The 17,711-nt window shown below is 40.4% G+C and overlaps 1 protein-coding gene across 1 annotated transcript in view; it reads right to left on the bottom strand.

Moving 5' to 3' along the window:
* LOC108797470 (cilia- and flagella-associated protein 46-like) overlaps positions 1-17,711 on the bottom strand; it is a gene marked incomplete at its 5' end in the record, with an annotated part of 91,642 nt that overhangs the window by 31,437 nt on the left and 42,494 nt on the right. Inside the window, 8 exons of the mRNA XM_018569068.1 lie at positions 1,202-1,371; positions 1,495-1,577; positions 3,804-3,901; positions 5,690-5,857; positions 9,135-9,314; positions 13,363-13,479; positions 13,755-13,943; positions 16,016-16,213. Coding sequence (XP_018424570.1) covers positions 1,202-1,371; positions 1,495-1,577; positions 3,804-3,901; positions 5,690-5,857; positions 9,135-9,314; positions 13,363-13,479; positions 13,755-13,943; positions 16,016-16,213 — 1,203 coding nt within the window. The remainder of the gene's footprint in view (positions 1-1,201; positions 1,372-1,494; positions 1,578-3,803; positions 3,902-5,689; positions 5,858-9,134; positions 9,315-13,362; positions 13,480-13,754; positions 13,944-16,015; positions 16,214-17,711) is intronic.

Here is a 17,711-nt window from a genome sequence, read left to right on the forward strand (position 1 = left end):
TACAGAATGAATGATTATTAGAAAATATAGTTAGAAAAAGTAACCCAAACTAACTGGATTTACCTGTCTTTGGCTTAGGGCAGCCGGCACAATAAAACATAATTTCTGTTTGGTTGATATGCCTTACATATCATACATGGACAGCCTCATTGACCAACAAGGAGACTCCCATGTGGGAATGGGTAGGGTCAAGTTTACCTCTAACAGGAATGGCTGAGATTTGCTTATATCTTCAGCTCACTATATCTCAGGACCTACCAATTCCTTTGACATAACCTAAAAAGTAGAAAAAGTAACTGGATTTACCTGTCTTTGTCTTAGGGCAGCCAGAATAATAAAACATTATTTCTGTTTGGTTAATATGCCTTACATATCTTTATTTCCTTTTGCTTGTCCATAGAAAGTTTATAAAATCCTTTTGTCCGTTTCTGGGTTTACCTTAGTGGCTCTTTACACTTTAATGAGTTTGGTATAGCTTCAGCAATTGTCCTTCCATAGCACCCGTATTAAAATGGCCAAACTACCTCCTAATTCCGGGGAACAGATGCTCACTGTCTCATACTTTTACACTTCTCACCTTATCAATTTGACCCAGCTTGGCAAGATGTCTCTGCAAGCTGTCACAATTTAATTTAGAAGAGTGAAGGTTCATAGTAGTATGCATGACCTCCAGTCACCTTTGGGTGAGGATTGTGGTGGGTCCTGGTCTTACAACAACAACAGTGATATATCTCCTATCTTCTTGTACGCCTGGAGATATCTCTCCATATTTGCCCTTCCTTCCTCATTTTTGCTTTGTCCCTTTTGTGTTTGCCCACATTGCAGTGCCCTGCTGACCTCCGGCCCTTTAATCATTACTGTACCCACAATACCCCCTCATACACACTAGTAACTAAAGGGGTCACAGAAAATGCATTTCACAACAGCCTTGGGAAAGAAGCATACATGGCATGCCTTAAGGTGATTTTGTATGTCAATTCCTATCCACATAACATTACAATTAGAGAGAATAGATATACAGATTCACATGAGAAATTTACAGGGCAAAAAAAATGAAAACAAATCAGGCATATATCTTAATACATTGTACAAGCCCATTTACTATACAGAAATGCACAGGAGAAACAGAAATTGAGTAATGTCAATCCAGGGACAATCATCTTACAGATACATGAAGACATATTAGCATTGCAAACATTACCATTGCTGGATTGTTAATGTTTTCAAACGCATTCTTCTGCCTTGTGAAGCTCAGTTGATGTTCCCTTTTGAGGAGATTCTGCATGGTATCTTGTTTGAACAGCTCCATCTTCTCCAACAAGCTGGAAAACATCTGACGATCCATAGAACATCGGGCCACTTTGGCTCGCACTGATGAAATGAAGAAGAAACTAACTAATGCAGTAACAAGAACAGTTCTAATTAACAAAAAGAGAACAGATACTTCTCAGCACAAATGTTTCTCCCACTAAACAGCACCAATAACAAACTTACTGGTTCTTTGTTGTTGGTTTAACTTTCCCTTCTGTGTTGAGATAACTTTTGGTTTTTCAAGTTGAGCTCCGTACAAGAAAGATCTATCACAAACATTAAAGCAGGTTTAAATACAATGTAATTACTAAAATACAGATCAGTTAGTTTCAGATTCTCAAAACTTCATAATGAACATAAAATGCTGTGTTTGATAAACTGTAACAAATAATTATTTCCTTTTTATAAAAGTTTTTGCAGCAACAATGTAAGACATTTTTACATTCTGGTACCCAAGGTAGGTAAACATGGATAAAGGACCAGTAGGCCTTAAAGGCACACTATAGCAAATAAATGGGGTTAATACCTGTAAGTATAAAATTCAATATATCAATTCCTTTTTTTTTTTATTTCACATAGCTATATTTCTCCTTATATTTCTCTTCACATTTACATAAAGACCATGATGTCCAGCAAAAGAGACATAAGTGTTGGGAGTTGGGACAAACCATATAGCCCTCCCAGGGAATGCTTACAATTGTCTTTTTGGTTTAAACCTTTTTACCAAAAGTAAAAAAAAAACATTTTTGTAAATGCTTCAAAAGTTATGCACTGGCTTTAGTTTGTTTGTCACTTAATTCTAGTCCATTCCAGGGGTTTTGCTTGCACCAGGCACCTGGGGCACATGAGAAAGAAAACACTGGGCGCCTGATAATAATCCTTTTATTGAAAAACTGTGTATATTAAAACACTTATACTCACAAATAGAGCAAGGACAGTGTCACATTAGACTAGTAGTCCTCACTAGATGGACCGCTGCACAAGGTATGAATGTCCAGGAGCTCTACTCGTAGTGAGACTCACTGCCACTAAGCTGAACACGTTTTCGGGGAACTTCCCATTCATCAGAGCTCTTATGCAGTTCCGGGATCCCTTGTCCGTTGCGGGGCAGCCTACTGGATTTCTGTTAACTCCTTGAGCCACAGATCTGATCCCACTTTACTGCCACCCAAATGCGATAGAATGCAGTGACGATCCTACCAAGACGCAATGATACCACTCTCGGCTTCACAGTGCACAGAGATTTTCAGGATTGTGGGACAACAATCTAAGGCCAGCAGAGAAATCATCACAGGGGTTGGTGAACTCTGCAGTTAACCCTTTACACAGAAATATAGCAGCCTGTTTTAATAGAAACAAGCACTGCTCCCAGCAAATGCTTTGACAAATCAAAACTTAAGCAATGCATGTGATGTCCACTGTCCTTTCAGACAGGAATATAACAGGCTTTACAATATGGTAGCACTCTTCACGGTGTCCTGGGTTCTATGGTTCCAGCAGAGACCAGTCAATGAAACAGAAAATGGATCTGGGATTGGCTCTCTCAAATTAAGACTTGGCAAAATGCTTGTTTCCTGATGTTAAATAAGAGCTATCAGTTGCCTCGTGCAACAGCTATTTGTGGGCCCTCTAGAGCAGTGGTTCTCAACCTGTGGGTCGGGACCCAAAAGTGGGTCGCAACCCACAGTTGAGGGGGTCCCCACATGCCTTGTGCTGCTCTAGGTAAGAGCTCCTCAGCCTCCTCCTGGGGTGGCAGTGTCAGTTCTCCTAGGTGGACGCTGCAGCAGCAGCGGCCGGAGAGGATCAGAGAAAGGGGAGCAGGCAGGAGTGAGGGGAGGTTAATGCTCGTTCACCATAGAGCCCACAACTAGGCACTACAGAGCCCGCACTGGATGCCACCAGAGAGTCCCACTAGCCACCTGAGAGCCCGCACAGCCTCCTGAGAGCCCACACAGATACTAGTATTGGTGCATCCCTAAATTTTATGGTTGGGGGTCACCACAAATTGGCAAATGTTACCTAGGGGTCCCGGCCCTAGAAAGGTTGAGAACCACTGCTCTAGAGGGTGTCAATGGGCCAGCCCTCCACCCAATCAGAAAAGCCCAAGGGGGTGAGATAGGAAGGCTGAGGAGCTTTATGATCTCTCACCTGCCCCTCCCATCATGTCACTTTCACAAAAGTAGCCATATTTTTATGTACCCACATGCTACCACCTGATAAAGAATAGATCATTAACTGAAACCTTGACCTGATGGGGGTGCTTAAGAAATGCTCCACTAAACAATACAACAAAACAAATCGGTATATCTGTAAAAAATAAGTCAAGGCAACTGGACTGCCTTGACTTATTTTTTACAGATATACCATGACCTGGATGAATGAGAACCTTCACAGGCAAAACAATCGGTGATACACTGATGAAGCAAAGAGAAAATACAATGCAAGCTCTGGAAAAGGAAGAAAAGCTTCAGATCATAGGATATGCAGTTTACCTGTCTTCTGAATGTTGCAGAATAATAATACTGAAGTTTGGTGGCAGCTCACTAAACATACTGAAATGCTGCACTGGGACATGTAAATTTCCCCATACCTAAAATATATGAAAATTAGGGAAAAATATATTGCACAGCTACACAGATCATAAAGTAATAATAATAATTAGTAGTAATAAGTAATTGTGTATGTTAGAACCTGGGATATAATACATTTAATTTATGGGCACTTTTCAGATAACAGTCATCTGGAGATTAGATCCAATATGCCTGGTTAATCACAGAACATTTGTTTTGAACTATAAAATATTTCCATCCACCTCACTCAGAGAAAGAGCCAAACTACTTGTCTTTTCAGACTCAAACATTGTGTTTATATGGTGGTATCTGAAATCTCCATGCTGTGAATCTTAATTAAGTGGACACCTGTAAAAACACTTAAAAAAATAGGCCTAACACAAGAGAACAAGGTGCTCAGATAATCCACTCATACGATATGCATTATACATTATTGAAAACACTTGCATTAACAGTGGGGGTGTGCAACCAACGTAGCTGTATTTGACGGGAGCATCACTACATTAGTCCAAGCCAGCCAACATATCGGATATCAAACTAGGATAACAGTATCTACCTGCACCAATTAGTGCAAATTCTGCCTGCTACACCCATCTAGGCCCCAGCCAAACTACACTCTCACTATAGGCTAAACCCATCTGAAAGTCCAAAATGGAGGACTGTCCTTATAAAACAGGATAGACAGAAGGGTGTAGAGTAGGGGCAGAAAGACTCTGCTTGAGGATCCAAGTACTGTCAGTGGCTGATTCCTGCAATGTATATGATAGAAGAAAACAAAGATGTTTGCACATTATTTATAAAAAGCATGGACCATCTAGACCCTTGGTTCTCAACTGGTGGGTCGTGACCAAAAAGTGGGTCGCGACCCCATGTTCAGTGGGTCACCCTGTACCTTCCACTATGCTAGGTGAGAGACTCCTCAGCTCCCCCTGTCAGTTCTCTCGCCAAGCAGCCATTCAAAATCTGCTGCCGAGTGTCAGCTTGAGGAGGGATGGGCTGGGGCTTTGAGCGTGAGGGAGCTCCATCCACACGTACCACTCCCTTGCGTGTCCTGTAGTGGTGCCTGGACCAGAGTGATATCACATTCTGGCTCCTGGCATGTCTACAGGGCACTCAAGGGAGCTGTACAAGCATTGCACATATGGATGGAACTCTGTCACAGCACAGCAGCCCACACTGACCCCAAGCTGTGGATGCACTCCAGCTCTCGTAAGGTATGGAAACTGGGTGAATCTTTGAATGACATCCAAAACGCACCTCCCACCCACAGTTCGATCGTGTGCACCAGAACGCGCAGTACCGCAATGTTGCACATTCCATTGCAGTGCGACTTGGGTCGCCACTTAATGACTAAGGACAAATGTGGGTCCTGAGGTTACACAGGTTGAGAACCACTGATCTAGACACTTGTAAAAATAAAGGGGAAATGGGATACTTCTGTACCACCGAAGCCCCATGGTTAGCCTCAATACCCATGATGTAATTAGCTTCTACTGATTTGCAGCTAACCATAATAGCCAATTACTTCTTACTACTTTATTAACTACAAGCTAACATTACAAGATAAAAGTATCAATTATACTATGAATGAGAACAGTATTTACAAAAGTAAATATACAAATAACATTTCATGGCTTTGCTGCAACTCTCAAAATCTAAATATTCCTTTGTTATGCTTTATGTATATATGCACACATAAAGCATATCAATCAAAGCCAATTATTGATTGGATTTATTACTAATTAATTAGAGATATACCGCATTTCAGGCATATTATTGTCAGGACTTGCTGTATGTAAGATTCTTACCCTTGAGGAGGTGGCCATTTGTTGCTCGACCTGTTTCCGCAGAGGTCCTTCATCTTCTTTCTCTTGTAGATAATGCAGGAGGTTTAGTAATGCTGCAAACTGAGAGCTGCCAGTATTGCGTGCTGCTGTTCGCACTACATCTTTAATCATCATACAGGAAGAACAGCTCTAGGGAGATAAATATACAAACCAGTTCTATTGATCATGGCGATCATCATGATCAACTTTGAAAAAATCTTTCTGTGCATAAACATATATATATATATATATGCACACACACACACACACACACACACACACACACTATACACATACTGTAAATACTTAACCACTTGCCGTCCGCCCGTTGTAAAAAAACGGCACTGCAGCATTGGTGGGTTGCCGTCTCCAGACGGCATTTTTTTTCTGCTCGCGCGCCCCCTAGCGGGCGCACACGGGCAGAAAAAACCCGTCCAATGCAAACACCCGTTACCGGGTGTTTCACATATAAGGTCAACTGGTTAAACTCCCTTCAAGTATGCAGTTTTTTTCCTCTCCAAAATGTGATTTTTTAAAAGATTTATGACTAAAAGCCACATTTATATACACTATATTACCAAAAGTATTTACACGCATATGAACTTTAATGGCATCCCAGTCTTAGTCAGTAGGGTTCAATATTGAGTTGGCCCACCCATTGCAGCTATAACAGCTTCAACTCTTCTGGGAAGGTTGTCCACAAGGTTTTGGAGTGTGTCTATGGGAATGTTTGACGATTCTTCCAGAAGCGCATTTTTGAGGTCAGGTACTGATGTTGGACAAGAAAGCCTGGCTCACAGTCTCCGCTCTAATTCATCCCAAAGGTGTTCTATCGGGTTGAGGTCAGGACTGTGTGCGGGCCAGTCAAGTTCCTCCACCCCAAACTCACTTATGCATGTCTTTATGGAGCTTGCTTTGTGCACTGGTGCGCAGTCATGTTGGAACAGGAAGGGGCCATCCCCAAACTGTTCCCACAAAGTTGGGAGCATGAAATTGTCCAAAATGTCTTGGTATGCTGATGCCTTAAGAGTTCCCTCAACTGGAACTAAGGGGTCAAGCCCAACCCCTGAAACACAACCCCACACCATAATCCCCCCTACATCAAACTGTACACTTGACACAATGTAGTCAGGCAAGTACCGTTCTCCTGGCAACCGCCAAACCCAGACACGTCTATTGGATTGCCAGACAGAGAAGCGTGATTCGTCACTCCAGAGAACACGTCTCCACTTCTCTAGAGTCCAGTAGCGGCGTGCTTTACACCACTGCAGCCGACTCTTTGCATTGCACTTGGTGATGTAAGGCTTGGATGTAGCTGCTCGGCCATGGAAACCCATTCCATGAAGCTCTCTACGCACTGTTGTTGTGCCAATCTGAAGGCCACACGAAGTTTGGAGGTCTGTAGCTATTGACTCTGCTGACAGTTGGTGACTCCTGCGCACTGTGCACTTTAGCATACGGTGACCCCGATTTGTCATTTTACGTGGCCTGCCACTTCGTGGCTGTGTTGCTGTTGTTCCCAGTTGCTTCCACTTTGTTATAATACCACTAACAGTTGACCACAGAATATTTAGTAGCATGGAAATTTAACGGAACACCTGAATCCAATGATTTGGAGGGGTGCCCCAATACGTTTGGTGATATAGTGTATGTCAGTGACCTAGCAGCATAGAGCATTTAAGACTTTATTAAGGGCTGGGTTCTCTCTCATCTTAAATAATCAGTGCACTGTTAATCACAACATTGCTCCTTAAATATATCCATTCAAGTAACTTTGATTAATACCACAATTTATCATATTCTTTTATTTTGCTTTTTGCTGACACAAAAAACTATTCAAAAAAAGAGGTTGGGTTGAGATAACTAACAATGTATATGGGTCTATTGGCTGTCAATGCTGACAGCTGGCCGACAATATCCCCTCTGACAGAAAATCTTGCAAGTTTATGAAGTGCTCTGCAGAGCCTGGGAGATATGCATAACTTAGGGCAGTTACACTGTGCCTTCAGTTCCGATTGCTCTCTAATGTCTAAAGGCAGTCTTACTGACAAACTAGGCCCAAACAGACACGAGAAGAAAACTGAATGTAAAGTAAAGAGACACACAATTTTATTTTGCACATAATGCAAGTCAAATATAAAGCTGGTAGATGAGAAGCAGTCACAAATGAGGCCCCTTGACATCAAAAACTAACTGGCCCACATAGCTATAGTCATGTGAAAAAGAAAGTGCGCACTCTGCTATAGTTTTAGGTAGGGGTGCAACGATATCGATACTAGCATTGGTATCGGTGTCGATACCGAGTATTTGGGCGAGTACGAGTGCTCGCCCAAATATGCTCCGATACTTACCTCTGATACCGGAAAATCCGGCCAGAGGGAGATCTCCCTCTGACCACAATGCCAAGGAAGCATACAGCCGGCTTCCTTTCCAATCAGGAAGCCAGCCACTGGGATATGGCAGTCTCAGCAAGTGAAGCAGGTGTTCTTTCGCTAGAACACCGACTTAACAGGCAATCAGACTTCCTGATAATCTGGACACACGGCACCGGTACTCAGTATCGGCGAGTACCAGAAAAAATATCGGTACTCATACTCGATACCGAAAAACCAGTATCGGTGCATCCCTAGTTTTAAGTACCAGGACATAAAAACTATATGGTCTTTAGCAGGCCAAAATTGAAGAAGATTGGGACAAAATCTCTCCGCAGCGATGTGAGAAACTGATAAAGTCATACAGAAAATGATTACTTCAAGTTATTGCTGCTAAAGGTGGTTCTACAAGTGATTGAATCATAAGGTGTACTTAGTTTTTCACGCTTTGCTTCTCCATTTTGACTTTATGCTTGTAAAATAAATGACATGGTGCTATATGTCATGTGTTGTTGATCTGAGTTTGTATTTACCTAATCTTAAGAGCTGCTAAGGATGAGATCATTTTTATTATGTCCAGATACTTAAAATCATAGAATTCAAAGACAGTGTGCTCTCTTTTTCACATGACGTATGTTTTGGTCAGTATCTTAGACGACCCCTCAACAGTCCAATACCGTGCCTTCTAATATGGTAACCAATAAAAGCACTGTATGGGGCGGCCAGGCCATGTTGAGAGCCAGCAAGCACTTGCGGGTCTGTTTAGTATTGCACAAAGGCATTTTCCAAAGTAATGGAAAGTCTTGGTAGCCAGTGACTAATGTTTTACAGCAGACCAACAATCTCAAATGAAAAACTTACAAAGCTTCAAAAACCTCTATCAATTACTGCTTATAACTCCATGAAGACACTGTGCTGTCCCATTAATTAAAAGATACAGGATTCATATAAATAATTTATATAATGTATATGTTAACAAATATTTTACAGAATGCAAAGTAAACATTGAAAAACAAAAAATCCCAAACAAAAAAAGCCATCTGGCATAAATGTACCTGATGAAGAGCCAGAAAGGTGCTTGATGTTAGAGAGTCAAACTGTCCAAAACATGAACAGATCTCCAGACTGGCTGCTGACAATGTGTCCATCAGCTTGTTGTTTATTGCAGCATTAATGGACTGAAGTAAAATCTCATTGGATTGTGCAAGGTAAATCTCTGCCAATGCTCGTCTGGTCTGGGAAAAACAAAAGAGATACAGTTATTAAGATCCTCGTCTTCTTTCTCAGCAAACACAAATATTATAATTTTTTGAAACTTTTAGTCATTTACAGGAAGTTTTAGAATGTAGAGGAAAAGAGTCGAGTCTTGGGTCGATCTGAGTATGTTTCCCTATAAATGCCACGATAATCGTTATTAGTGATGAGTAGGAAGGAGGCAACCTGAGCTCACATTGATTGTAGAGAGAAAATCTTCGCTTGGCATAGCATAACTATCACAGCACTAGAGGAGGAAACTGATAACCATAAAGCAAGTGCATTTAACAACCTACCACCATGTAAATGTGGAGCTTCAGGGAAGCACTTATCGAATTAGGCTATTTCACTGATCACTAATGCAAGGCTTTGGTTTGAAGGGGCATTTCACAATGATCATGAACATAAAAGGGACTTTAGATGCTCCTCTTCTGACCACAAATGTAAAGGCCTATTGTTTTTTTTAAATAATGGAATATTTCCACTGACCACCAATGATGATGAGTGGTTAGGGGCCAATTTCACTGACTGCCAATTTAAAGTGGGCTATTATCACATTATGACAAGTAATTATGGCACGTTTTAGTGTTTTTAGTGTTACCACATCTTTTAAAGCATTTTAACATTCATGTTAGCTAAAACACATCAAAGCACATGAAAGTACAATGTTTTTAAATGCTATAGTGTAAATGGGACCTTAGGAGGCCATGCCTGCCACTGTTTGCAATCTAAAGAAAATAATGGAAATGAGACAATGAGTTCTAATTTTTTGAAAAGGGCAGGCCATTATCTAATAGCTAACATTAACATTTTTTAAATGTACTGCATGAACCACTGGCCCTAATTCAGTAAAATTACATAAATACATTGAAGTGGGAGAATGTGATAGAAGGTGTATTGTGATCTTGGTTGTAAAGTAGTAATTAAAACCAAAAAAAGGTGTTCGGCTGTGAAATTCACACCTTTAGGATAACTGATTCTCAAATGAGGTATGTGTCCTTTAAGGGGACCCATTTCCTACCCAAAGAAATTTAATAAAACCCATATATGTAAAAGACCTATAACATGTAAGAGAACTGTGGCAAACGTAGCTCCTAAAGTATACATATGGGTATTTCCCCATGTTATGTTTCTTACAAATGCTGCAGATGCAAAAAAAAAAAACGACCTAGTGATCCTGCCAGAAATGCACCCCGCTCCTAACTTCCGGTAGTGAGCTAAACACTGCACCAAGATAGCAGAAGGGGAAAAAACAACAGACACCAAATATGAAAGAGAACCCCCTGTCCTGAAGTCTCCTTAGAGATCTTCAATAAAACCCGTCTGAGAAAGTTTTTCAGTAAATAGGGCCTATACACATTTCAAATGTCTTTAATTCAGTCCCGCAGGCTATATAGAGAGAAATCCATCAATTCCCCCATGGAATTTCCACCTTCCGGCTCTTGTATTCAGAAGCTGCTGCTGCCGTAGCTTCTGAAATCCCTATCAGTGATTGCATCTGATTGGATACAGGTGCTGTTAAGCCAAGAATTTTTGGACCAGATCCTTCAACAAAAGTCAATTGAAAAATTGACTTCCGTTGAACGGGGGTAAAGAAGGGATGATGTGTGCTGACAGGGCCACCCACAACACAAATGTTTGGCCAATTCAGCAGAAATCGCCCGAGAATTGAGCAGTGTATTGCAGCTTTAGACCCTCTGTTGGGTTATTATTACTGTCTGTATCTGTCTGTCTCAGTGACAACCACTCCCCTCATTTTTTGTCTCATTATCAGAAGTACAGAAAGTGAAGCAAACAATCCCCTGTTGACGTCAGGGCTCTGTGCACTGAAAACATGATAGAAGTATTCACTATTCCTGAGTCTATTGTGTTTTAGCTGCAGTTGGGCTCTTTTGTATGTTGGGAGCAACATGTCAACAATTGTGGCCATGGCAAAGATACTATTTCAGCAGAGTAGGGTAAATCATTACAGAAATCTGGTCCTGCACATGTTCTGTGCTAAATTTACTATAATTGATCATTCAGCAGAAATATAACAGATTAGAGATAACAGAACATTTAAATCACAGTCACACGTATAAGAGGCCGAATCATATAGATGATGGCGCCTTTGTGTAATTGGTAGTATTGTTAGCAGGTCATACCAATGCTGCTGTTAATGTAATGTACATCATAATGTGCTTTTATAGGCAAATGCATTACCAATAATTATGATATTTCAGATCATCTAGGTGCCTTAAGTGCATTCACAGCAGACTTTAGTGTGAAGTAAAGTAACATGCTAAACTATGATAAAAATGCTTTCTACATCTGTTATTATTCTGTGAAAAGAATCATCCATTCTGTAGACTTTAACCCATTCTGGCACAGAACAGCCTTTTTTCACTGCATCAATTTGGAAAACAACCTATTTATTTCCTTTTCAATATAATTTTACCTTGTGGTCTTTGCCAACTGATAAGTCTGAACTGTGACAAGAAAATTAGTTTTCATGTGTTTATTCAAGGGCATTATGCACTGAAAACTAAACAAAAAAGTGTGGCAAGGCATTTTAAAGATAAGCAATCACAGCTGGACCCATGGAAGAAACTGTATATGTACTGTGATGTTAAATTATTATAATTTTGCAGGCTAACCTGTAAGGGATTTATAGTCACCCCCTTAGTTCTGCATACATCAAATATGACTTTTCAGCTTGAGAGTTGGGGTCAGAAGTTGACAGAAAGCTGACAATTACTATCCTGTCAACTGCCTGGTTTTGCAAAATGTTTTCCAACTCCCAGGGTTACTTGAGAGTGTCACACAATAGTCCAGCAGTTAGGACGAGTGATAGTGGCCATAGGGTTCTGTTACTTGATATTGTTGTTCACACTTCTAACTGTCTGGTCTCATACACGGTTAGACTTCAAGCAATTACGTTAAAGTGCCCCTGCTCGAAGTAAATCTTTCATACATTTTACAATTATGATAATGTAATAATTCAGATTATTGCACAAGCGCATTTATGACTAGTTCTTTTTACAGAGGCCTATGATGAGACATTGGCCAGTAATGTATAGCCCAAGGTGAACACCCATTTGAACACTCTATGAATATCATTACCTGCTGTCAGATCCTTTGCAAGGAAAACCCCCTGGCAGGTTACTCTTCCTACTAAGCACACACGCCATTGCCCTCTTCATTCCTATGGATGAGCTATACTCTGAAGGAGGGCCCTGACGGCTCATCCATAGAATGAATGGAGCCAGGGCATGCATTCACAGTAGGAAGAGGAGGAGAGATGTTTTCTTTGCAAAGGTTGTGCAGTGCCGGACTGGGTGGCACACTGAGAAACACTGGAACGGGGAGGAAGGTAAGTGTTTTACCAGGCAGGCTGCACTCAGGGGGAGTTGAGGGTTTAAAGCAAATGTTATTAAACATTGCAGTAGGGCTACCCCCACACTGCAGGGGTTAAGTGCTCAAGGTCGAAAAATAAAAAAAAGTTATATTCACCCAATTCTCCAGCTGGCTTGCTCTTAGACCAGTCCCTGGAGTGTCTCTCCCCCTCCTCTGCAGCGCTCAAAGGTCCCTCTAAGTCATCACATTCTATACACATTGCATAGGATGCAAGGGACATACAATCACTGCAGTGAAGGAAAAGACAGGCTGGGGGGAACGCAGTGACAAATGGCTGGCTCAGAGGATCGGGTGAATATGTGTCTTCTTATTTTTGACTCTAGGCAAAAACAAGCACTCAACACTTGCAGTGCGGGGGTAGCCCCACTCCAAGGGTTAGTACAATTTTTACCCAAAGTTCTTCTTTAGCTAAAAGGACAAATTACTAAAGGTACAGCTGTCCTTTAACATCATCCTACTATTAAGACATTTCTAAGTAAAGAAACAAGGGCAATACCTATATTTTCTTTATTTCTCCTTTAAAGCACATCATTTTCTTCAAGACTGCAGACAATTGCTAACATCTTTATATGTGTGTAAAAATCAAAACTAAATATGATAATTATTCCATAAACACATCAAAAAAAAAAAAACCTTAAAAGCCGCAGCTTTCTTTGCCAGCTGATCTAGCTGTTTATTAGTTGGCTTTGTATTGCCATCAGGCCACTCAGAGTCACTATCTCCAATGCTTCCGGTAGTTTTTCTTTCATCCTAGAAAACAAAAGGTATCAAACTGCAATTAACAATTTCAAGTGCTGTTTTGAGTTAACTATGAAAACATGCAGCTATAATGTATTAAACAGAATACAAAAACATGTACACAATGTGCCAGCAACCAACAGGAGTACAATGCCAGATTGGCGATTAGAAAATTCGAAACTATCTATGCAAAGCTGTGGCTTTTTAGAAGAGTGAATCTCTTAAATATGTGCTGCCCATCTCTTTCTCTAATAACAGTAAACAAAGATCATAAAAAATAAACATACCAAATAATGTTCATTCCAGTACATGTCTCCATCCAATGGGTTGATTGTAAAAGACTGCAGCAGGAGACATCTTCCTGTTAGATACAAACACCGTGCCTTCAGATCATTACAACCACCTGCTACTGTCAAAGCACTCGCCAACTGAGACAGCACAGCAGAAGATATTGTACGACCAAGCGTTTTCCACTCCTGCACCAAACAGAAAAAAGTCAGGAGAGAAACTACTAACACAGTAACATAATTACCATATATGAAAAAAATATAGGTCCTATAGGGTGTGACTGTGGCAATGACATTAATCGAATCAACACCTAGGAAACATATATCAAATTGACCAATATCTCTAACAGCAGGCCATTCATACATATATAAATAAAAGTCCAAAGATTTATCAACACCTGATCTTTACAACTATATAAGCTTGTTGGACATCCCATTTCAAAACCATGGGCATTAACTCTTCAGAAAATGCTTTCCCGAAGATTTGTTAGTGTATCTGTGGCAATTTAGCCATGAAGCATTTTTTTCATAAAGCATTTTTGATGTTCAGTACTGATGTTGGACGAAAAGACTTGGACCATAACGGACGTCCAGGTCACCCCAAAGGTGTTCAGTAATGTTGATATTAGGGCTCTGTGCAGATCACTTGAGCTTTTTCCCTCCAGACTCACCAAACCATGTAATTATGGACCTGGTTTTGTGCACAGGGACACAGTGCACATGCAGGAACAGAAAAGGACCTTCCCAAACTGCTGCCGCAAGGTTGGTAGCACACAATAATTTAAAATGTCTTTGTTTGCTGAAGCATTAACAGTACTCTTCACTGGAGACACCTGAGCTCACTTATTTGGAGAGTGCCCACTTACTTTTGGCCATATAGTGTATTTTTTTATTTGTGAAATTCTCTCTTGGGCATCTTGACCCTAATCCCTGGTGCACACTATACTAATTCTGACTTGGTCAAACCCTATGACACAGTCAAAGTCTATGAACATCCTACGCATCCCACAATACAAACTGCATCCTATAAAGAGGTCTGTGCTTTACTCTTTGGAATGTTGTGGAGCATACCAAAGTGTTTACTGTCAGTACCCAGCTGGTATTAGTATATATCAGAAACCAAAGTTCAAATAGCACATAGTAGAGAGAGATTTAACCAAAAAAAGTAGAGGACTCTTATTTTTTTTAGCTTTTTCTATTCCTCTTGGCTCCTCTCTGCTTCTGTTCTTCCCTACCTCCAGAATTCTTACTAAATTCTACTCTCCCCTCGCCTTTCTGGGTGACCTTAAAATGGAAAATTTAACTAGGCTGTAAGCTTCATGATCAAATATAAAATGCAATTTATTGCAGTTTGTTATTTACACTTGACTCCTGTTCAACATATCGCTGTCTATATCATTGAATGCAATACTGCAGATCCATTTCATGCTTGCCACTTGCTTGTGATGTGACATCCCTGTCCTGTGTGAAAAATGAAGCCAACATGCAAAGATCAAGCAAAAGCAAATCCAAAAGCCAATGAGGCTATGATAGTCTCTGTACAGCCATGATGCCTGATTTAAAAAAATTACATATTGTTCAAAATGATGGTTAGAGGATTTTATTCAGGGTTGGATTCATACTTCCCACCCACCGCAGGCAAACTTGGGAACAAGCCTCCAAGGCTGGCTTATCTCAGGAAAAAAAAAATAGTGATCTGAAACACATAGAAACCCACAGACAGGAGATACTTAAAGTGACACTAAATGCAGGAGTTAAATGTTAAAAATGCATTCAAGTACCCCAACTATTAACAAAAATGTATCTTATTTGTAAACACTCAGATCCTGAGATCGCTGCAGATCCTGATATCATCTCTGAATTCATGCTCACGCTGTCATTCCTTCTGGTTGGTGGCTACTTTTGCTGCCCATGGTCCGTATGTGTTGTAAAGCAGCCACGGCTCCAAGCTCACTCCTGTGATGGACTACAATTTCAGGTTTAGTTTACTAATTTGTATTGAGATTGTAGTCCATCACCGGAGCGAGCTTGGACTGGTGGCTACTTTACAACACACACAGGGGCCATGTGGAACAAAAGTAGCCACCCTCCAGAAGGAAGGACAGTGTCAAGATGATTTTAGAGATGATTTTAGGATCTGCAGCTGAGTGATTCACAAATAAGATACATTTTTGCTGATAGTTAAGGTACTTGAATGCATGCTTAAGATTTAACTCCTGAGTTTAATGTCACTTTAAATGCAACTACTAAAGCTTGCAGACCTGTTCAACAGAATTATAATCTGGAGTTGCTCTGACAAATTCTTCCACCATGACACAAAGGGCTCCTTTGCTCTTTTCCTCCTGCAGTTTTTTACTTTTTTCACTGATGACAAGCTGCATTATTTCCAGTGACAGTTCAGCAAAATACAGCTTCTTTTTAGCAAGTTTTCTCAGGACGGGCAAACAAACACCCCCTGCCTGTAACACAAAATTAAATCATGCTGAAACATAGTCCACAATGTCTAAAGATGGATTAATGTTTTGTTAAGGAAAACGCAGAAAAGAAAATAAATATTTCAGATGAACTTTGTATAAAGGCTATTGAAATAACACACCAAATATTTCTGTACTCTTTATTTAACTCGGTGCTACCCATATAAGCATGTCATCTATGACATGGTGATCATGTGAGTGTGTTAACAAACAGCTGTCAGTGGCAGCGATGGGCAAATGTAGTCTGCTTTTGAAATCAGTTTTATATTCTTTTGAGATCATTCAGAATTCATTGTTGGCTCAGTTGACCCGCATTTAACCTGCTTCAGCTGTTTTTACATTCCCATAGACTGGTATGGTGGGAGAAGCGGTTCTGGAGCAAACAATAGCCCGTTGACACTCTCTGCACATTTTTTTGTTTTTTCAAAGGACACAGTATAGTTTTTTTTTTAAATCACTTTTGGTCCATTTGCCAGCATGTAATAGTAGATTTTAGTCTTATTTAGCCTTACTTAGTATACAACTAGTTTAGGTAGGTAAATGAGTTAGAGTGATTGTCAAGTTAATGGAAATTAAAAAGCCCATGGTTTCTTCTGGTCACACCTTCACAGATTACAGACATAAATCCTAAAACCACCTTTTATCCTTTCCTCTTAAAAATAGACAAAAATCCCTGGGAGCAAGAGCAGATTTGTTGAGTAGTTTATTCATCTACCTAAAGGATCTGTTGTTACCTCCAGGGATAGCAGACATCTAGAAGCAGGCAGGAGAAAACCTCAAAGGTTAGATGCCAGGTTTCATTTTTAAAGAGCACTGACTACCTGGCTCCTAGTAATTGTGCAGCTCTGCTATTAATAATACACATTGTGTGACGTTGCCAAATCATATATATCTATCACTCAGCTGTAGATCCTCAAATTATCTCTGAATTTGTGCTGACACTGTCCTTCCTTCTGGAAGGTGGCTACTTTTGTTCACCATGGTTCCTGTGTATGTTGTAAGGTAGCTGCCGCTCCAAGCTCACTCCTGTGATAGACTATAACTTCAGTGCTATTTGGCTAATGAAACTTGAGATTGTAGTCCATCAGGGAAGTGAGGTTGGAGCAGTGACTACTTTACAACACACACAGGGACCATGGGGAACAAAAGTAGCCACCCTCCAGAAGGAAGGACAGTGTCAGTACCAATTCAGAGATGATTTGAGGATCTAAAGCAGAGTGATACACAAATGAGATACATTTTTGTTAATAGTTATAAAAAATATGATACATGTGATGTAGGTACATTTGATGCACCAGTACATTTGATTCGCAAGTATGTGAAAATCACACCCATGTCTATTGACAAATTAGTGAAAACTAATGCAAAATGTGCAAAAATTAAGCAACTAAGCACTGTGAATTACCATGAGTTTTGCAACATATGCTAATTTCACATTGTGAAGGTTTGCTTGTACATCCTGTTATCATTAATAACCTGCATT

Source organism: Nanorana parkeri, unplaced genomic scaffold, assembly GCF_000935625.1.
Source record: "Nanorana parkeri isolate BGI_ZX_2015 unplaced genomic scaffold, ASM93562v1 scaffold1282, whole genome shotgun sequence".
Taxonomy (NCBI): Eukaryota; Metazoa; Chordata; class Amphibia; order Anura; family Dicroglossidae; genus Nanorana; species Nanorana parkeri.